We start from the raw sequence: 23,260 nt of genomic DNA, 5'->3' as shown, positions 1-23,260 counted from the left end.
AGATCGTATAAAGAAGTGATTGGGCCGGCAGCACTGTATGGAACAGAAACATGGAACATAAGAGAGGAAGAGTTTAAATATGTTTGAGACGAAATACCTGAGAAGTATGGTAAGGGTTACTAGGCTGAATAGAGTGAGAAACGAGGAGGTGAAGAGGAGAGCAGGAGTAGAAAGGGAATTGGGAGATAGGGTTGATGAAGGAGTATTGGAATAGCTTGGATACATGGAAAGAATGAGTGAAGAAAGATTAGTAAAAGAGGTATGGAAGGCAGAGGTAGAAGGAGTGAACATGAGGGGACGACCAAGGATGAGATGGATAGATATGGTAAAAGGTGCATTGGGAAAGAGGGGAATGTCTGTTGATGAACCAAAGGAGAAGACAGAAGATAGGGGTGAGTGGAGAATGGTTATGTATGGATGATCATGATGCTGTGATGCATGGAAGGTAGTGGATGGGGGATGGGGATGAAGGAGTATGTGTGAATGATTTTTTGACGTATTCCGAAGGGATTTCTCCCCGTCTTCTCCTTTTCTACACAGGGGGACGGAGAGGTGAGGGGTCGCCAATTTAATGAAGCGGCCTTGCTGTGAATGTGCTGTGTCTTGTGACACTGCTTAATTCTGACCCAGGGCAGTGGACAAGATGCAGGGATGACCCGTCAGCCAGGAGGAGCCAAAAAAGAGGGAGGAAGGGGTAGTGAATGGGAGTGGAGTATATGGGGATGAAATGGATGGGAGTGGATTTATGCCTTTGACTGGCTACCTCCCTTGCAAGGGTGAAAAAGCCGTTGGTATATGTATATGCATGTCAATGTATTATAATTTACAAAATCAATATTTAATGTTCTAATGCTTCTCAAAAATTACCCTTATTTCTATTGAGGTCCTTTAAGTATTTCTCCTATGATATTTATGGGATGCCACAAAACAAATAACAGGATTGAAGCTACCATTCTGGGAAAGTAAACCTCGATATTTTAAATATATAGTCACCCATTACTTTGTCATTTTCTTTGCCTTTGAACGTTTTCTTTGAAAAAATCTCTCCCTTTCCCTGTCACTACTACTCGCTAGATGTCTCTGATTCAAAATAGTGAAATAGGAAAACAAAGTGTCATGAAAAGTTGGAGGTGGTTCGTGAGTTGATAAAATAATGAATTTACGTGGCCTTTGATATCTTTGATAAGTCTAGATGTTGATACACAGCATTCCAGGTATGTTTGAAGATAATGTTCAACCAGTTAGTTGAAGATATATGTTATTTCAATATTTTTCACGAAATTAAAATACGTTTTCATGTTGGGGTCCAGTACTTATATAGTTAACTTGTAAGAAATGGCAATCTAGGTCATTTAGTTTAAATAATAATTATAATATTACTATAGTGAAGAATTGAGAGTGACAGGGCTAATAAAATAGACTTATAGAAATATTTGTTTGAAATCGTCTGTTAATCTATAATCATAATGAAATACATGATAGAAAACCAGTAGGCCATAATGGATATAATCGACTGGAGGTAATGAAGGGCTAGAAACTTTTCATTTTGATTCCCATTTAAAACGAATGTGTCTAAGTATAGTTTAAGAATATACACTAAAAGAAATGTTATGAAATGTGCAATATTATAATGCAAAAGATTATTTAGTGTGTTGGAATTTGTATTATGCATTCCATAAACTAATATTTGCAGAAAATATATTTCAGACTGCAACATTGCAGGGTTAGTGTACACATTTATGATTTAAGCCAGTAACAGTCCAGTAGTGAGAGATAAGATCAGTAAGTTAGGATGAAGATCAGTAGTGGCAAGTGGTTAGTGGTATGTGGCTATCCTCTCAAAACATAAGGATAATAAGCAGGCACTTGAACAGTTACAGTAACTAACATGATAAATGTCAAATGGATTGAAAAAGGATCTCAAATGGTAATTACTTTGTTTTATTTATTTATTTTTTGATTATTTTTAATTTTTATTTTTTCTAATTCTATTAATAGTATAACAAATTCTTAATATTAGCAATATTAAAATTCTAAACTTATACATCATGTTGATTTATGGATGGTGTAGTCCATAACACTTTTGTCTTTATTTTTTTTTTTTTTAAGAAAAATATCTTCATTTAGAAATTTTGTGCTGTTTTCACTGGACTGTGATTTGGAGTAGGCTGCTGTTTTCACTATATCAAATAGCTTGTCAGTTACCCAGTTGTGATAAGACAATAGCATATTCTTTTGTCAAGTTCTGGGTTGGTCAAAATAAGGCTTGATTATTATTTGTACTCAGAACTACTTGGTTTACTTGGACAAGTTCCGAGGTCAGTCCTCACAGCCATAGTGATCTACTGCTGCTGCCAGTCCTGTTGTCCCTCCTCACAAGGGCCAGTTGGTCTTTTATTGTGTTTTATAACAACCTACTGATGGCGGTGTAACCTGGCACTGGGGGCTCATCTCACATCTGGCACCTTCCATAGAAACCTGTCCAGTACATGCTTGAAGCTGTCCACCGAGCATTTGGCTCTCTCTCTCACTTCTTTTGGGAGAGCATTGAATATTTTTGGACCCTCGTGTCCTAGACTGGATGTCAGTAAGGTCTTAAGCCTCTCTGAGGCTCTTGGTGGGAGCATTTGTCTCTCACACTTGTGTCCATGCCTTATGCTGTGATACGGCTTGATTGTTGAGGACGTGGGGTCAGGAACAAGGCCCTCCAGGATTTTCCATGTACTCCTTTGTTGGGAGTAGTCCCAGTGCTTCCAAGCAATCCCAATAGTTGAGATCCTTCATATCTTTGATCTGCCTGGTGTAATTTCTTTGGACAGCCTCAAGCTTCTGGATGTCTCCTTGTTTATGATATTGCCAGGTGGTTTATGGCAAATATATGGTAAAATTTTACTTTCGACCTTTGTTTGAATATAGCAATACAAAATTAAATAGTAATTTTGTAAATTAAAATGTATCAACGTAATATGCAATTTTGTGTGCGGAAATGAAAATAAAAATACGTTGCTACAACAGATTTCTTAAGTAACGAAGTCGTGTACGACGAATGGTACGCCATGTTTGTTGTGGTAGATGCCGACGTCGGAGAAATGAAAGGACGATAAATTTGTCTAAAACTAAACTAACCTAACTTAACCTAACCTAACCTGTGTTTAATAAATCATTACCTACAAATTAGATATCATCCGGCTGGTCCTCGTAGTCGTCGTCGTGAGAGACGTTGGCGGGCTTTTCAACCACTCTCTCAGCTTTTGTATGGCTATATTCCTCCAATGGTCGAAAGTAAAAATTTACCGGTTAGTTTAGTTTACTTTACTTTACTTTAGACAAATTTATCGTTCTTTCATTTCTCCGACGTCGGAATCTACCATAACAAACATGGCGTACCATTCGTAGTACACAACTTCGTTACTTAAGAAATCTGTTTTAGCAACTTTTTTTATTTTCATTTCCGCACAAAAAATTGCATATAACGTTCATACGTTTTAATTTACAAAATTACTATTTAATTTTGTATTGCTATATTCCAACAAAGGTCGAAAGTAAAATTTTACCAAATAAATAAATAAGTGAATAGATAAATCTGGCTGAAAGAGATGGTATGCCTTTTATTTTTTCTGCTAATGTCATAGCCTTGTCGACATGTTAAAACCATACTCACTGTTTGTGAAAGATGCAAATTTAGGAAACACCAGTTAGTATTTAGCTGTATGTATGTCAGCATTGCTAATATAATAAAACAAATACCATTTGTCTTTTTTTTTTTTTGGCAAATTTTTAGAAGTGCACACCTATGCGATGCAGCAATAGAAAATTAATTATTAATTTTGTAGTAATATGCTATTCTCTTGGCAGAAATCAATAATAAAAAAAGTTGCTAAATCTATTTACTAGCAAATGAAGTCGTGGTGCTTGAATGATACACCATGATTGTTTTGATAGATGCCGAGATTAAAGAAATGAAAGGATGATAAATTTGTCTATTCTAACCTAACCTAACCTAACTAACCTGCATAACATAATCTATACTTAGTAATTTGGTATATCAAATTCTAAAGATAATCCGGGTCATTGTCGTCATCACAAATGCTAACGGCCTGATCATTATTGTACCTCAGGCAATTAACAGAGAACGGAAGAACTCCGTGTTCTCTTATAACATCCAGAGAGAGAATTACACTTGCACTCACTGAGTTACATTGGCTACCTATCAAGGCACGCATTATATATAAAATATGTATTATGACCTATCAAGCACTACATACTATCAAACCGGAATACATTAGAAGTTTACTACATGATGCTTAATCAAATACCATGTCACTAAGACACGATACAGAGACTCATAGACTTTATGAACCTAGGGTGAACCTGGAACTAGGTTTTAGAACATTTGAGAAATGTGCTCCCCAATTCTACAATAGTCTACCACAACATGTGAAGAACAGTACAAACTTAGAAACCTTCAAGAAGACGATGAAAACCCATCAGTTCACTCTATCCTACGACATGACAAACAAGTGCATGCAGGATGAATTTCGGCCTTGCAGAGAGCTGCCTCTAAAGCAGCTGAGTGAGGCCTGAAAACATCACTACAATAACAGTAAGAGTAACCCATAAGTGTTTCGTGATAGAAGTGCCATAAATGGATGATTTCAGATTACTTGAAGATTAGACTGCAGTACATGCTTCTGTATGCAACCAAGAATGAATTGTGTAAACACTATTTGAAATGTTGAAGAAAATACAAGTAATCTTAAATAATTATAATGAATCTCCATGTAAACAAGGTTGTGCTGTCAGAGAGATCAGCCTAAAATGAGAAATTCAAAATTGGATACTTGTGTCCCATGCAAGAGAGATCTGGAACAACAGATTGGTCAGTTGATTCATTGGAGATAGTGATCATGTTGTAAGGGTGCAACTTTTTCAACATTAGAGTGAACATGTGCTGCTAAATGGTCCCATCCCTAAACTGTTCTATTTTCTTCAATCAATAAGCTGTGTCTTGCTACATAGCTTCTTACCCAGGGCAGCGGGCAGGATACAGGGATGACCTGTCACCCATGAGGAGCTAAGATGAGAGTGGGGAAAGGATGGTGGATGGGAATGTAATGGGTGGGAGTAGGTATGTGCATTTGACTTGGCTACCTCTCTTATAAGGTGGATAAAGCTCTTGGTATATAGATAGAATAAGCTTCAGCCTCAAACTTTGCTGACTGGAAACCTACAGTCCCACAGCAGCTTGCAGTTGTCCTCAGGTCTTCCTATAGATCTCTCTGGGAAGAAACCTTGGGCTGATGTCTGTGGCTGCACCTCCAAATAAAAGTGAAGCAGTTGACAGTGTTTGAAGGTGGGTGACCAGTGAAAAAAATACACAGGAGCGACGAGCGATTTCGCTTGGGAAAGTTCCAATGTCGCTCTCGCAAATCCAATAGTGGGAGCGATCCCCCACAAAAAAATCGCTCCCGCGGCAAGATTCAACATTTTTTCATGCAGATCCATCATTTGGCAATCACTGAATCCCATCACCAAATATGAAAGGATCAGAGCAAACACAACTTACCCATGATCAATCATTGCATTATCAATCAATATCATAAACACAAAGCATCAATCAACTTTAATTTGTTGATGTACATACATATGTGTACGCGGTATAGCTGCTAGAGTTCAATGGCTTACCTAGCCTAGCTTCATATCAGCTGCATGCGCGCGTATACTAGTACATGTTGACTAGACTCTACACGACTATCATGCTACATAATGTCGCTAGTTTTGAATTGCATGGTACCTGTATGCAGGGAAGTTCATTGGTTGCATGCAGCTAGGTGCCCAATCAACGTGCTGACTACATGTACAATGCACCATACCCAATACCACATCACCGCATGCATACGTACACTGTACATATGCAAACATGTTCCAACATGAGTAATGAGTTAGCCTTCCAATAGTTTGAAGGAAATCGAACCTGCAAAAACATGGCTATTGAAGTATCAAAAATGGCTCTGGTAATTCAAAAAATGGCACTGGTGAAATTAAAAAAAAATGAAAAATGGCTCTGGTGAAATTAAAAAAAAAAAATTAAAAATGGCTCTGGAAAAAAAAAAAGTATTTTTTTCCCTGTGGGTGACAGGGAGGTAACTCCCTGTGACAACCTCCTTGCTGGGCCACCTCATGCAGGTACTTTTTGTCAACTCTGACATCCATCTTGCTGGAGTACCTAATGCAGTTAGTCCATCCCATTTTGTGGATTAAATGATACAAAAAAAAAATTATAAGAAAAAAAGAGATACATGAATAAAAAAAAATAAATACAAAACATGACCCAGAGCAGTGGGTGAGATGCAGGGATGATCTGTCATCCAGGAGGAGCCAAGAAAAGAGGGAGGGAGGGATAGCGGAAGGGGGTGGGGATAAAATGGTTGGGAGTGGATTTATGCCTTTGACTTTGGCTACCTCCCTTGTAAGGTACTGTATATGCTTGTGAATGCAAAACACTTTCAGTCCCAAGCATTTGAAATAAAGGATTCTTAAGCTATTATATGTGATTCAGGAGATGAATGAAGTGCTGTTTGAGGGGTCAAGAATAAGCTTTCTTATTGCTGGATCAATTCTTATATTGTTAGGGTACTTAAGAATGTTTGCCAATTTATTTAATTGACATTATGGTATCCTTTTGCATATCTAAAGTTTCATTATATTTAGAGAAACTGTTTTCTGCTGTGCATTGCAGATAGTTGTAATTTTCTTTTTTGTAAGGAGGATAGGTAATGTTTTTATAATTAAGTGTAAGATGTGATAGTACATAAGGTTTTGATGCTTTCTTTAAAAAAAAATAATTATTAATTTATGCATAATTCGTATTGTTTACATTTTCAGGTTTTTTCCTATGATGCAGTTTAATTTTTGGAATTGGTCTGAAAGATGGAGGAATGCTCACAGCTCCATTTGCCCTCTCCTCCATCAAGCCTTCCGTAAGTTGTGTGCATGTTTGAATTATGGAATGAATAACCAAATTACAGGTCTAAGGTTAAATCTCATTCAAAAATGGCAGAATAGTTTACCATTAGAATGGTCAATGAGTGGAATAGACTTGGTAACCATGTAGTGAGCGCTGAAACTATCAGTTGTCAGAAAAGGTTAGACAATTTTATGGATGGGAATGACAAGTGGTAATGGACATGGAACTTTATTGTAGGCCTTATGGTCTCTTGCAGTCTCTTTCATTCTTATGTTCTTATTCTCATGCAATGAAAATTAAATGTTTATAGGTTAGAAAAATGTATATTATATGTATATATATTTAGCCTCATCTTCTCTAACTTGGTTTTGGAGGCTGAATGAATATATAAAGGCACTAATAAGCAGATAATATAAATGTAAAAGTCAACCCTTTGTGTCCTTATAAGAGGAATGGCCAAGTCAGTGTATATACCCATCTTACTCCTATTGCACACCCATTCAAAATGCTTTCACTGTCCCTCCCATCTTTGCACCTCATGAATGAAGTGCCATTTATGTCCCCCACCACATAGCTCATTACAAAGAATTACAAAGGAGGAGCATGCCAACAGGAGACCTTTTGGTCCATAACTAGGTCGGATGCCAAAAAAAATTATAATAATGATAAATAAGTGCATAGTTATAGTTAAGTGATAAACAAGTAGGTCAGTAGCAAATAATAATAGATTGACAGATAAATAATAAATGAAAATCAAGCAAATAATAAACAAACAGAAAGAATAACAAAACAAATATAAAATAAGAGGCAGGCATTACAGCATATGCTTAGGTGTTTATCTAAACGAATCTTAAAGCTTCGAACTTAACTATATTGCACTGCCTCTGCAGAAAGTTTATTCCATTCATTAACTACACAATTGGTGAAGCTGTTTCTACCCACTTCCAAATTAAATCTATTTCCTGACACTTTGAGGCCATTATTTCTTGTTGAATTCTCATTGTGTGAAAATCTTGTCACTTTTGATGTCAATTCCCCTTAGAATCTTAAGGACCTGTATCAAGTCACCTCTGAGTCTATGCTTTTTTAGGGAAAACAGATTCATATGTTTTGATTGATTTTTGTATGATTTATTTTTTATATTTGGAATCAGTTTTGTGGCAATGTAGCAAGACACAACACATTCATGTCAGGGCCCAGCAGCTTTAGTTAGTTTAGCCCCACCTCTTCATTCAATCAATCCATTAATACTGTCAAGCTGTATGTTTGATAGAGGTAAGATTTTCAATTATATAGTCAGAATGGAGTGGTACCCTCCATACATATACCAAAGGCTTTTTCCCCCTTACAAGGGAGGTAGCCAAAAAAAATCAAAGACATAAAAAACATTCCCACCCATTCCATCCCTAATACACTCCACTCCCATCCACCCTCTACCCTTCCTCTTATCTTGGCACCTCCTGGATGATGGGTTATCCCTGCATCTTGTCCACTGTCCTGAGTCAGAAACAGTGTTGCAAGACACAGCACATCCACAGCAAGGCCACTTCATAAAATTGGCAACTCCCCCTCTCTGTCCTCCCATGCAGAAAAGGAGAAGGTGCATCAAATTTTTCTCACACATACTACCTCACCCCCCATCCCCCCACCCATTCCACCTCATGCATCACAACCTCATCCATATATAACCATTCTCCATTCACTCCTGTCTTCTATCCTCTCCCGTCCTTCCTCCACAGACATTCCCCTCTTCCCCAAAGCCCCTTTTACCCCATCCATCCATCTCATCCTAGGTCACCCCCTCATGTTCACTCCCTCCACTTCTGCCTTCCACACCTCTTTTACTAGTCTTTCTTCACTCATTCCTTCATGTGTCCAAACCATCCCAACGCTCTTTCATCCACCCTATCTCCCAACTCCCTTTCCACCCCTGTTCTCCTCCTCACCTCCTCATTTCTCACTCTATCCAGCCTCATAACCCCTATCATACTTCTCAGACACCTCATCTCAAACACATTCAAACTCCTTCTCTCTTCCTCTTTTATGTTCCATGTTTCTGCCCCATACAGTGCTGTTGGCACAATCACTCCTTCATACAATCTCCTCGTAGCATCCATTCCCAAATGTCTATTTCTCATTACACTTTTTAATCCACCAAGGCACTTAATCACTTCTCTCAATCTACATTCTACCTCCACCTCTACTCCCTTTCCTGCCACATTCAGACCCAAGTATCTAAAACTATCCACTTCCTCCAGTCGCTCTCCCTTAATGCTCACTTCCAGTCTGCTGCCACTTTCACCCCTTGTACATCTCATCACCTTACTTTTACCCACATTTATCTTTAACTTCTTTCTTTCACATACTCTCCCAAACTCTGTCACTAACTTCCTCAATCCCTCCTCTGATCCTGCTACAAGCACAGTGTCATCCACAAACAACAGCTGGCTCACCTCTCTGTTTTCTCCATTTTCTTTAACCATCTCCAATCCCTGACCCACCACCTTTGCATTTACCTCTCACACCACCCCATCCATGTATAAGTGAAATGGGATAGGAAGTTTTATTCTGCTAAACAAGTACAGAGCAATACAGTATAGCCATCCCTTCAAACTTGTGGGTTGAAAGTCTCTTGAAAGTTAGCTCCTTCATTTGATTCCAATGTAATAATTGAAGTATTCCTTATAGAAAGATAAGATACCAGCAGTTTGTGTTCTTTGTTGTTTTCCTAATTAAAGAATAACTACAAATTTTGTTTAGGTTTTGTAAGATGACTTATAGTTTATAGTCATATCAAATATGCTTTATAGAGATTCCTTTGCTTTTAATTACACTTACATTTTCATCATTATAATTGAATTTTTAGTTTAAGTTTTATGAGGATAAAGGAAATTATTGTATATAGCTTAGCTTTGTGACATTTTGTATTGGTAAGCTGGAGAGCAACTTGTATGGCTTCTGCAACATTTCCTTTGTTTGGTGATTATGATACTTGTATTGCATTAAATTTAAAGTTTGACTTTTTACAATTAAGAATATTTCAGCCATTATTATGTGGTCAAAAGAAATTGTACACAAGAGGTTTTAATTTTTAGTTGGTGTACAATGTTACTACTCCATATTTCTTATTGGGTCACATTACTGGCTGCTGCTTTATGGCTTCCCAAGGGGCCCATGATATCAAATGCATTAGTGACTGATATCTGCGCAGTGAGAATTGTGTTTCACTACAGGAAACACCTTGTGTATTGGAAATTAGAGCGGCATTTTGATAAGTGGAGAAGGAAGCTACCATATGTATATTATCACATTGTGAGTGTTAATATTCTTGGTCACTGAAATAGTTAAAATAATAGAAGAATTTGAAGTGTTGAAATACACTAAAAAGAAATAGCTTTTGACCTGTTATGGGGTGAAAGGCTTTCCTTTAGGGGGTGGGTGACTGGCTGAAAATCTAGGGAAAATTAGGAGCGTATAGCATTTGGCTGTTTATTTAAGGAGTACAGTAAAAATCCTGTCTTTCATCACCTTCAGGTGCTGAACAGGACCCAAAACTTGATATGTTTCTCTAATGTATTATTTCTTTGGTATAAGCAATGAATAATTAGTACAGTGTATTAATTGTTTATGTAAATAAAGGAAGAATGAAAAGATTGAGTGGAGGCTGTATCTGGGATGGTAAGTGTAAACTGATACTGTGGAGTCTGGCTAGTGTGATCTGCCAACTGCAGAAGTGCAGGACCTGCAAAGTGTGTGTTGTTGCCACATTGTCTACCAACTCAGGCCTTCAAACAAAGATACATTCTAATGTGGGCATTCTAGTATGTATTTTTTCACCCATAAATAATAATGCAAATGCTGTTGCTCCTTTACTATATACTATAATTAGGGAAATACTTTTGTCAAAACCATTAAATTGTTCAATCACTTGTTGCTTCAAGTTTCACTAGGTGGAAAACCCACAGCCCCATAGTGGCTGGCAACAGTCCTTGTGCCCTCTAACAGATCTCTCTGGGAAGAAACTTTTGAACTGTTGTCTGTGTTGTATCAGTGTGAAACTATGCTATCATCTGAAAGAGGTAGAAAGGGGAGAGCAGTTGCCAGTTGTTAGCTCTCCATGTTGCAAAAAATGTAAGAAATACAGTTAAAGTTGAGAAGAGATATCTTGGGCCCAATTTGTTGACTGAGTTTGAGGAAGTTCATGGGTTTTGAAAATGGGGAGTTTCGCTGTCCATCTAGCAGGACCACCACATGCAGGTACCCATCATTCTAAAGTCCAGTCAACTAACAAGGATGCATGTTCTATAAATTAATGCAACATTAAACTTTATACACAGGGATGGACTCCTGGCGCCCAGGGTAACTACTCCACCCATTCCTAAGCCAAGAAAGTCCGCATCATTTACCCTGACCTCAACACCCAAACATCCACTGCCCTTGCATCATCAGCCCCTCACCAATGGCCATGAGGAATTGCAAAGGTCTGTATAAATGATTTCTGAAACTGTGAACTTGTATAAATTTTATACTTTATTTGTGGCAGTGGGTGGGAATAGGTGAATGCTTTTGACTTGGCCAGCTTCCATATAAGGAGGAAGAAGTCCTGGGTATATAGATAGTTGTTGCAAGAAAAAGGTTAAGTTATGAATTTGGTATTTGGGTTTTATGTGTTTTTATAGCATCATTGAAAGGGGTGTAGATAGTAGTGAAAATAGATTTTAGTATCGGTTTCCAGGATTTAGGTTATTCTTGTAACTTGTCTTGTGCTTGTGAAAAGCTATGATTAGTGTTTTTATTGTAAGGTTAAGAAGCCATAAGCTTTTCAAATGTATTGCCTTGGAAATTGAGATGTAGATGTACTGTAACTTGTAAAAATAGTCATCACATGTTCATGATTCAGTCATAATATAAGGCACAAGGATCATGCCTCCTCTTGTTTGATTGTTTCATGAAAATCTTATTGTGTGTGTGTGTATTTACTAGTTTTATTTAGCCACTGAAACTTATGATAAGTAAAAGCAGTGGTAGCAGAGAACCAAACACATGTGGATTTGTTGCAAGGTAGGAATAGGGAATCATATGAGAGGTACAAGTAAAGAAGCAAAACATTTGTGAGGGAGGCAAAGAGGAGGTAAATGCAAAATGTAGGAATTTAATTTTTTTTTTTAAGAATAATATGTTTTGAAAAGAAGTGAAGAGAGTGAGGGGTGTTGAGTCAGGTAGAAAGGAAAAGGTAAAACATATAGATGGACAAATGTTAATGGAAGCGAAGGCAGTAAAGGGAAGATGGTTAGAGTATTTCAGAGATTTGTTGGATGTGGAGGAGGTTAAGAAGGCCCCCTTCACCCACCCTGTCTATGCATTTTGTTCTTGGTCTTCCCCCCAAATTCATTCCACCCACCTTTGTCTTCCACACTCCTTTTGTTAGTCTTTTTTTCACTTATTCTTTCCATGTGCCCAAATCATCCCAGCATTCTTTGATCAACTTTACTTGCCAACTTTACCTCCACACTTGCTATTCATCCTTCAACCCTAACTTTTCTTCTTCTTTTTCTTTGTCTTCTTCTTCGTCTTCATCTTTCTTCTTTCTTCTTCTTTCTTCCCGTAAACTCCATGTCCGTTCAGTAGTGTTGTGTGTACAATAACCCCAGTCATAAGCAGTATTCATTTTGTGTCCATCCCCAGATACCTATTTCTCATTATCCTTTTCATTTCCCCTCTAGACATTCACTTGCTTCTTTCATTGCTTACCTCCTCCATGTTCTGCTAAGCACATGACACTAATTACTTAAAACTCTTCTTCCTCTAGCCTTTTTCTTGTTGAGACACATCTTCAACTCTGTCACTCTCTCCACATATAGAACTCATCACTGTAGTTATGCCGACATTTACTTTCAGGTTTTTCATCTTGCTTATCCTCCCAAACTCAGCTACTAGTTGTCTCAAACCTTCCTCTGACCCAGCCACAAGTCCAGTGCCTTCGACAAACAACTGGCTCACCTCCCACTTCCATCCATTATCTCTTAGCAACTCCAAACCCCAACCCATCATCCTTGCATTTACCTCATGTACCACCCTATTCATGTACACTTTGAACAACCATGGTGGCATTACACAACCCTTGTGCAGCCCCACTTTCACCTCGAACACACACTCCATTTCTTACCATAAGCTCCATTACTTATGTAAACACTTTTGACTGTCCCCTCAACAACCTTCCTTTCCAACCTGTATGTCTGAAACACATCCCACATTGCCCTCCTGACAACCTGTCATACCTTTTCCAGATCCAAGAAAGCCCAATAGTAATTTGATCATATGTATGTGTATGGTGAAAGCGGTTTGTAAAAAATATTTATCTCATATACAAGAGATGCACTGGTGGCACAATCAGAAGTGCTTAGGTCTTACATTCTCCTAAATGTAGGTTCGAGTCACACAACTCCTCAAATTCTAAGTTGTGACTGTTACCTGCCTCAGCAGTCAAAATACATAGGACTAGATTGGTGATTGGCCACAGATATATGCCATCTGGCACATGTTCTTCATCTTCCACAAGCTGATTTCTTAAAGTCTTAGCAGGGGAAGCAGACGTTGTAGTGGGATGCAGAGAGCTCCTTCATTAGATTCAGCATCTTATTGCAAGGACACTTCCATCCCAGCAATTCCAAGGACCAAGACTCTACATAGTGACAGGTAAATTATATGGTCAAAAGTGTATCTAAAGATGTATTTGGGATGACCTAAATAAGTGTGTGTGATTTCTCCACTAACTTGTTGCCTATTCTAGCATTGAAATATTTAATTTTATTTATGTATAGATTCCTCCCAAAACTCCCCACACTATTGAATCAGACCAAAATGCTTCTCTTCCCTCTTCTTTCTCTACCAGGATCATACGCATTCATAAATGCCAATGTATCCTATCCCAATCTCATTTTCACCCACATCATCCTCTGACATTTCCTTTTATTCCACCACACACTCTAAGATGTTCATAGATTTAGAATTGCATCATTTGCACTTTTATCTTGAGCAGTAATTGCTAATTATAATTCTGTTTTTAAACATAATTTGATATTTATGTATTACAGTGAAAGTGAGGAAGATATCTCATCACGAAACAGCACATCCAAAGGTGCTTCTTCCAGAAGTAATGGTGTATGCACATCCACCCCACATAGCAAACCCACTTCATACAGCCTACCCAACACTCCACGAGTCACTTCAAGCAGTAGCACCAGTAATCTTAATGGTGGTTTGTTCAATGGCAGCTTAATATCCTGCCTAGCTCCCCTACACAATGCCCCTGCGTATATGGTATTAGAAAGATTAGATAGAGCAGTATTACAGGATTCTACTGCATCAACCTCGAGCCAGTATGTGACGTGTATTTCTGACAAAGACCTGCAAGGCAACAGTTCCTTGCTAAATGAAAGTTCTGTGTTTGGTGAAACAAGGGAAGTCAAACTTCCTGGAGCCATAGATTATAGCAGCTTGCCATTGCCTCATGGTGAGTCAGGATCCAGTCTTAGTCATGACAGGGGTGACATCAGTAGGCATTACAGTGAACCGTGCATACCACATACAAATAGGAAAGCTTTTAACCTTACTGGATCGCCCCAAAAGTTAAACTACAAATATAAAAACAAAGAAGGCACAGCTGTGGCTACTGGCATGCATGGTATAAAAGAAAATGGCCTTAGTGACGGTGACTGTGATGGCATAGATGCTTTAGAGGTTCAGTGGCGTTTCATCCAAACTTTGACAGAAGAACTTAACAAGAGCAAGACAGCTAACCGCAGGTTGGTTGCAGAGCTACACCAAGCACGTATGGAAATTCAAGTTTTAAAGGCTACTGTAGAGTCATATGCAGACAGTGGTCTTCAGCCAGGAGCCATAACGGGTAAGTTTGCAGTTTATTTATTTATTTATTATTATTTATATATATATGTTGAGACATTGACAGGTTGACATAAGCGGAGTAGGAAACACAGGAGTCTTAGTCTTGAGTTTATTCCTGACTAGTTTTGCAGGTATGCTTTTGAAAAAGCATACCTGCAAAAGTAGTCAGGAATAAACTCAAGACTAAGACTCCTGTGTTTCCTACTCTGCTTACGTCATATATATATATATGTATATATATATATATATATATATATATATATATATACACACATATATACACACACATATATACACATACATATACAGCCAGTCCTCGTTTAACGACGGAATATCGTTCAGAAGACCCCGTCGTTAAGCGATTTCGTCGCTAAATGAGGACCCATTGAGAGACGTACATGTTTGAGCATATAAACAAAGATTCGGAAGTAGGCAAAGTGACAAAGTGCTACATGCTAGGTTATTTTATTCAGGGAATGTATATTAATACATTTTGTATGTTTGTTTACTTACTGTCCATCTTACAATTGAAAAACCAGTCTTCAAATAGAGCTTGAGTCATCCATGCCTTTGAATTTGCGCAATAATAAACTGGCAAGGCGTGTTTATTCACATTTCTTAAAGCACGTGGATTTAGAGACCGATAGATGAGAAATGGCTTAAGCTTATATCCTGCAATATTTCCATCTAAAAGCAATGTCACTGTCTTTAAATGCCTTTAAACCAGGCATGCTTTTGGCTTCTTTGTGAAGGTATGTTCTTTCTGGAATTTTTTTCCAGAATATGCCCGTCTCGTCTACATTGAAAATTTGTTCTGGAAGATAGCCTCCTCCTTCGATTATCTTGTCCAACTCTTCAATAAATAATTTGCCTTCCTCTTCGTCTGCACTCGCAACTTCACCATAAACTCCACGATTATGCAAACTGAATCAAGTTCGAAATCGTTGAAACCATCCTTTGCTTGCTGTGAAAGTTTCAGTGCATCCTTCACCCTCACGTGTCTTAAGGGTGTTGAAGATGCTCAGCGCCTTACTTTGAATCAAACCAAGACTTGCAGTGATATTTTTCTCGATATTGTCATCAATCCACACCGAAAGCATTTTCTCCATCTCATGCACCAATCCTTTTCGCTGCCTAGTTAACAATGCGCTGTATCCTGTCGATAATTTTGCCATTTCTTTGATACTACTTTTGTTCTTGAGAATTGTAGAGATAGTTGAATGTGAGAAGCCATGGCTGTCAGCAATAGCTTGGACTTTCTTACCTCCCTCGTGCTCGTTAATGACTTTCATTTTTATATCTAAGTCGATGGCTTTCCTCTGCTTCTTAGGACCGGATCCAGTAGGAGAATTTGTATTCTTTCGTTTTCCAGTCATCATGAAGGGATAAAGTTGTATACTGTTAACTAGAAATCGCTAAAAACTTGAGGAGCAAATTTAAGTATAGACACGCTAGCAGCGTGCTACGGTTACAACTGACGAGAAGCGATCACATGTGTTTCAGTAGGTGCGAAGATTCGAATGCAGTAAAAGAATATTTTTGACAATTATTTTTTTTTTAAGAAGAAGCCGTCGTAACTCCGAGTCGTCGCTAAAAGAGATCGTTGTTAAGCGAGGACTGGCTGTATATATATATATATATATATTTTTCTCTCTCTCTCTCTCTCTCAAGAATCTTTTTTCATGTGCCAATATATTCCATCCATTCTTATTGCAATTTATTTTCATGATGTTCAAGAAATGGTTGGCCAGATTCATGCAGCTCAAAAAGTACGAGATGAGTCAATGATGGCACGCATTAAACTGGCTAATGAAGAAAGAGATGCAGCAATTACCCATGCACGCACACTTATGGAAAAATTAAATCTATCTCAGCCTGCATCACAAACTGATCAGAGAGATATTGACCGGGTGAGTTTAGAATTTGACTAGTATAGTAAAATCTCAACTGCCTGAATCATTGGGAACCCAAATTAGTCTAGATATACAGATTTTCTAGTTATTGAAAATTTGAATGCATAGAAATATAAAAAGCTGTATTTATTCAGGAAGGCACAGAAAAAATACTCTTCAGTATTTAAAGTACTGATATTTTATTGAAAACATCAGTATTTAAAATACTAATATTTTATAGAAAACATGGCATAGATATCTATGTTGTGCAAGGAAGGGAGTGGGCAGGGGATTGTGGAGTGATTATATGTGGATGATATTTTAACACAGTTCATGGATACTTCTCTCCTATTTTCTCTATTTTCTGCTTGAGGAGATGGAGAGGGGTGGTTGCTGTTAAGTGAAGTGGCCTTAGTGTGGATGAGCTGTGTCTTAATGCATTGCTTCTGTCCCAGGGCAGCGTGCAGGAGACAGGGAAGTCCCTTCATCCCTGAGGAGCTAAGATGAGAGGGAAACAAGGGTGATTGATGGGTGTTGAATGGGTAGAAGTGGATGTGTGCCTTTGATTTGGCTACCTCCCTTGTAAGGGATGAAGTACCCCTTAGTGTATAGATAGATATTTTGTTTAATTTGTGAGACTCATAACTATTATTATTATAAACTGCTGGTCCATTTGTAATCCATAAACATAAAGAAATGGCATTCAGGTGGCTGGATCAGAGGAGAAAGCTAGTGGCTGAGTTTAGGAGGGTATGAGAAATGAGAAGAATGGAAATAAATGTGGGGAAAAAGTTAGGTGTTGAGAAGAACAATGGGAGTGGGTGGCAGTGCATCGGAGGTAAGTCTTAAAGGAGATAGGTTAGAGGAAGTGAAGAGTTTTAATCATTTAGAGTCGCGTGTAACAAGAAATTGAGGAATTGGGGAAGAGTAAGTGAAGCAAGCAAGTGCCTGAAGGGAATGACCAATTATGAAAAACAACCTGGAGATCAACATAAAAGCAAAAGAGGTGGGAGCCCTCTTATTAAAAAAGAAATCTCACAATGGGTGTTGTTCCCATCTGATCTTTCCTCTTGGGGAAAAAAAAGAGAGAATGTTGTATGAAGGGGGTGTACCTACAACACTGTATGGGGCCATGGCTTGGAATTTAAGAGATAGAGAAAGGAGGAGTTTAAATATGTTTGAGATGAAAGTTTGAGAAGTATCTCATCACCTTACAAGGATAGATAGTGAGAAATGAGGTTAGGTGAAGAGAGGGGGATAGAAAGAGAGCAGGAAGGTAATTTATAATATATAGTTGTGGGTGATTCAAATTATGTCTGCCTAAATTATTTTCAGCTGAGTTATGGATATTTGAGATTTTACTATGTTTTGTAAAATATTTTGATTTTTTCTTCTTTTAAACCACAGAAACAGACACTCTTATTATATTATGAAAACATGTTTGTTTACAGGATAATGGATAAATGTTATATGCAAAACTGTGTGCAGTAAACCCTTGCTAAACCAAATGTCTTGTTTCATATGAACACACTTTTGATATACTGAAGTAGTTTACTATATGTAGCAATCTACAAGCCAATCAAACAAATTTTTGACATACCAACCTCTAAAGCAGCAAGTGGTTCAGCAGATAAACCTTCACAACTCAGTTAAATGTGATAATATCATGCACTCTCATTTACATTACCATACCTCCCCACTTACAAGGGAGGTAGCCAAAAAACAAAGGCATAGAAACCACTCCCACCCATTCCATCCCCTACATAGCCCATTCCCCTCTACCCTCTTCCCTCCCTCTTATCTTGGCACCTCCTGGATGATGGGTCATCTCTGCATATTGTCCATTGCCCTGGGTCAGAAGCAGTGTCACAAGACACAGCACATCCACAACAAGGCCACTATTATAAATTGGCGACCCCACCTCTCTCCATCCCCCTGTGCAGAAAAGGAGAAGACAGGGAGAAATCCCTTCGGGCTGCGTCAATTTATCTCTTATACATACTCCTGCAGCCCCCATCCTTCACCTACTCCCTTTCATGCATCACAGCATCATCCATACACAACCATTCTCCATTCACCCCTATCTTCAGTCTTCTCCCATCCTTCCTCAACAGACATTTCCCTCTGCCAATGCACCTTTTACCCCACCCATCCATCTCATCCCTGGTCGCCCCCTCATGTTCACTCCTACTTCTGCCTTCCACACCTCTTTTACTAATCTTTCTTCACTCACTCTTTCCATGTATCCAAACTATCCCAATACTCTTTCATCAACCCTCTCTCCCAACTCCCTTTCCACCCCCGCTCTCCTCCTCACCTCCTCGTTTCTCACTCTATCCAGCCTAGTAACCCCTATCATATCTCTCAGGCACCTCATCTCAAACACATTCAAACTCCTCTCTTCCTCTCTTATGTTCCTTGTTTCTGCCCTAAACAGTGGTCTAAACAGTGGTTTTAGCACAATCACTCTTTCATACAATCTCCTCTTAGCATCCATTTCCAAATGTCCATTTCTCATTACACTTTTCAACCCCCCAAGGCATTTACTCGCTTCTCTCAATCTATATTCTATCTCCACCTCCACTCCTCCCTTTCCCGTCACATTTGCACCCAAGTATCTAAAACTATCCACTTCCTCCAGTCTCCCTTAAAGCTCACTTTCAGTATGCTGCCCCTTGTACATCTCATTATCATACTAAACCTTGTGGGACTCCACTTATCATTTCTACCCAGGTCGAGTTTTTATCTCTAAGTGCCACCCTCATTTTTCTCCCATGCAAGAAATCTTCATCCATTTTAATCATTTTCCTTGTACACCTGTTGTTTCGAGCTTTCTTAATAGCTTTTTGTGTGGTACTTTATCAAACACCTTTTGTAAATCCAAAAAGCACAATCTGCCCGTCTGTCCCTTTCTTACATTATATCTATTAACCTTGAATTAAAAACAAATCAAGTTTGTAGCACATGATCTTCATTGTCTAAAACCAAATTGTTTTGGATTCAGTATATTGTTTTCTTCCAGATGTTTAGTCCATCTACTTTTGATGACTTTGTCACATATTTTATATTTTAGCTATTGTACTTGTAAGGGAGACCAGTCTATAGTTTGTTGGGTCTTCCTTATCTCCCCCTTTATATATTGGCACCTTTCCTTCTAAAACCAAATTGTTTTGGATTCAGTATATTATTTTCTTCCAGATGTTTAGTCCATCTACTTTTGATGACTTTGTCACATATTTTATATTTTAGCTATTGTACTTGTAAGGGAGACCAGTCTATAGTTTGTTGGGTCTTCCTTATCTCCACCTTTATATATTGGTACCTTTCCTTCTTTGAATGAGCAATCTGTTATCTTAATATATTTTGTCCATTAGTACATCTATACATTCTTTAGTATCCAATGGATTTATACCTTTGACTTTGGCTACCTTCCTTGTAAAGGGGAAAAAGTCTTTGGTATATGTATGTTTTTTCATTCTTTTCTTTTCTTTCTCTTATTTCTGTCTTTCTCAACAGACATTTCTCTTGCATTCAATGCCCCCTTTCACTTCCATCCACCCCATTCTTGGTCTTTGCTAACTCCTTCTTTCCATGTACCTAAATTGGTTGTCTTTGATCAGCCATGTCTGCTGGCTCACTTTAGGATACAAAAATACCAAATATAAACCAAACTTTCAGAAATTGTCTGACCATTTCCCTCAGTTGGTTTAGTTTATTGAGGGTTTGCTGTACATGTTAATTATCAAGTATGTCAACACGTCTATATTATTATACCACATATTAGGAATTGACGTCTGGTGGGACTAATAGTTTGTCAAGTTCTCCTAAGCAGTGTGACCATAGACCTGCGGGAAAGAATAGTGTAATTGAAGATAATGTAAACTTCCCAATATATTCTTCAAGCTCCAGCTCAGCTCATTATCAGGTAATTAATATTACACAGTAAATTTCTTAGTCATCATGAAAAGGACATGATAGCTGAATATGCACACTGTTTTTTTGCTTTTTTAACCAAAGCTTTGGTTGAGTTTGTTTTGTATATTTGTTTATTGCATGTGAATTGAATAATTGTTTGTTTAGATTGTCCTTTAGTAAGGATGTGGTATGATTACCCTGTTATGAAGCATGATGTGATGTATGTTTGTACTTAAGTCCTGTTTCTCTCTCCTCTACTATTTTTAAACCTAATGAAAAGATTGATCCCAAATAGAGTCAGAAAACACATACCTGCCTTGCCAAATCAACTTATTCAAAGGCCACTTCTCCAGCATGCTGGTCAAAAGCCTTACTCAGCATTATAAGACTTCAACAAGAAAATGCAATTTCATCCCTGCTATATGCTTTTCGTGGAACAGGTCTTGTGTACATTCTTTTCCAATTCATTCTGTCATCAATACAGTTTTGCTTAACCAAGAGCTCAAGGCTTTATTCACCCCCATTCTAGCTGTTTTCCATGGTTTACCCCTTCCTCTTGATCTCTGCACCAATTCATGACTCCTTCAAGGGTATCTATCCACTTCAAATACAGTAAGATTCAGTGTACTGTCTCACTTTCAATCAAAAATATTTTCTCTCCTTTCTCGTGTGTCTGTGGTGCATAAACACTCATAATCACCAATTTCATATATTCCATTCTCACCTTCACAACCAATCAATCCATTGCCAATGATCTCTCTTTCATAAGACCTATGGCCTCCAGAAAACTGGCAACAGCCTCCAGACAGGACCACAAGTCATGTAGAGAAATGATAATGCATTGTTGTCTGGGTATTGTTAGCGTAAAATGTGTTCTGTGTCTTCTTTGTGGTGATTGCATCTAGGTTAGTTGGAATCCATGGCCAGGCATATTGTGTGTTGTTACTGTCTTAATACCAGATGGTGTCCTGAGCACAGGCATAGTGTGGTTATTGTCAGGTGTGGGAGGGTTTTCTCAGTAGGATTGTTATTGGAGTATTGAGTATTTGAAAGTGTTCTAGCTCTTTCTCTGTGTCTTTTGAGTTTTTTATTTTTTGTCTTGTAATTTCTCTTCCAGTTCTACACTGATTTTAATTGGGAAGTATATACATACATATACCAACGGCGTTTTCCCCCTTACACGGAGGGTAGCCTAATTGGGAAATAATCAGATGATAGATTTTGTGTGGTTTTCCATATAATATCATGTGCTCATTTATTTTCTTGACCTTATAGACCCACTACATATCTTTACTAAACACTTCAACTACACCCCTGTTGCCCTGTTGCTACTTGATCTATTTGTAATCTTTGACTTAAGACCATCTCGGTTAACTAGTTTGTTGAGCAGATTTTGTTATGGCCAACACCAGATTATTTTATTTGGGTTTAGAATTTTGTGATTGACTCCATTGGTATGATGATAGTGCCTTTTGCAGGGTTTCTTCTGGTGATTGTCAATATGTTTTTTCCCATTTAGGGCACTTTCGTAATAAAGGGGACAAGAATAGCTTGATTAGTACCTTTGCAACAAAACTATACAGTTCAGAAGATTTTATTCTGCTTTGAGAATGCCATTGTAGTGTGGCTTGATTCACCTCTTTGTTATGATGATGAATACTAACAATTTTATGCAGCTTAGGGAATGCCACCATTTCAAAGAGATTACGTTTTAATACAATTTTTTGTGTGCTTCTGTGTTTATTTATTTTATTGATTTATTATTTTCACACGCTTTCTACCATGTTCAAGAATTTGTGGTAGACAAATTTGACAGCATGCTGACATCTCACATATATCTTACTCTCACTTCTACAGGAGTTGTAGGAGCCTCCTCTTGTTTCTTCTACCTCTGCACTTGGCAAACTTGCATCATGGTGATGGCCTGGGTAGTACCAGAACTTTTGCTTTCTTGAGGATATCATGTCCTTATTGTGTCAGAGTTTTTCAGTGATTTGATATAAATTTATTGATTGGGGTACTTGCATAATATTTCTTGTTACACCTCAGGCTCCTGGTTTGCTATAGTTTTTAATATTTTTATTGTTTATATATCTGCATTTTTATAATGATCATGTTGTACAAATATGAAATATGTTTATTGTCACCAAACTTGAAATTAGTGTGTGAAAAAGCGAAGAGTGGCCATAAACATGGAATCTTGTCGTCAGGGTATAACCATTGTGGAGATGCTCCGGGAGGAAAGGGATCAGGCTCTTGCACGTCTAGCAGCCTGTGAGGAAGAATTCAAGGCCCTTAGAGGAGCAAAAATCCATCATGAAGCTTCAAGTTGTAGTAAAGGTAGGTTCAGATATTAGTTAGTATTCAGTACATTTTTGTAGTATGACAAAAAGCATGTTCGCTGGCTGAGTGGGTTATGGCGTCGTTACTTGAGGCAAAGGTCAAGGGGATGGCAGTTCGAATCCTGCTACTGGCAAAGTTGAACCAAAGGCATGGTTCATTAAACTCCACGCTACAAAGTCCTCTGTAAAGGGCACCATTCTAACCTTCCAATGGGGGACTTTGTGATGTTAAACCATAT

General features: G+C 38.1%; 1 protein-coding gene across 4 annotated transcripts in view; it reads left to right on the top strand.

The window, feature by feature from the left end:
- The first annotated feature begins 1,084 nt into the window (after positions 1–1,084).
- Positions 1,085–23,260, top strand: part of LOC143025528 (uncharacterized) — a 38,786-nt gene continuing 16,610 nt past the window's right edge. Inside the window, exons 1-9 of one of the 4 annotated variants that reach the window (XM_076185329.1) lie at positions 1,085–1,214; positions 4,365–4,603; positions 6,886–6,980; positions 11,305–11,448; positions 13,541–13,663; positions 14,062–14,873; positions 16,610–16,782; positions 20,549–20,689; positions 22,890–23,019. In XM_076185329.1, the coding sequence (XP_076041444.1) occupies positions 6,931–6,980; positions 11,305–11,448; positions 13,541–13,663; positions 14,062–14,873; positions 16,610–16,782; positions 20,549–20,689; positions 22,890–23,019 (1,573 nt within the window). In that variant the 5' untranslated portion in view covers positions 1,085–1,214; positions 4,365–4,603; positions 6,886–6,930. The remainder of the gene's footprint in view (positions 1,215–4,364; positions 4,604–6,885; positions 6,981–11,304; positions 11,449–13,540; positions 13,664–14,061; positions 14,874–16,609; positions 16,783–20,548; positions 20,690–22,889; positions 23,020–23,260) is intronic. The other 3 variants (XM_076185332.1, XM_076185330.1, XM_076185328.1) reach the window with 3 other exon arrangements.

The sequence above is a fragment of the Oratosquilla oratoria genome, chromosome 5 (genome assembly GCF_046742065.1).
Source record: "Oratosquilla oratoria isolate Oo_2021 chromosome 5, ASM4674206v1, whole genome shotgun sequence".
Taxonomy (NCBI): domain Eukaryota; kingdom Metazoa; phylum Arthropoda; class Malacostraca; order Stomatopoda; family Squillidae; genus Oratosquilla; species Oratosquilla oratoria.
The sequence above is the reverse complement of the archived record's forward strand: the minus strand, read 5'-3'. Positions and strand labels throughout refer to the sequence as shown.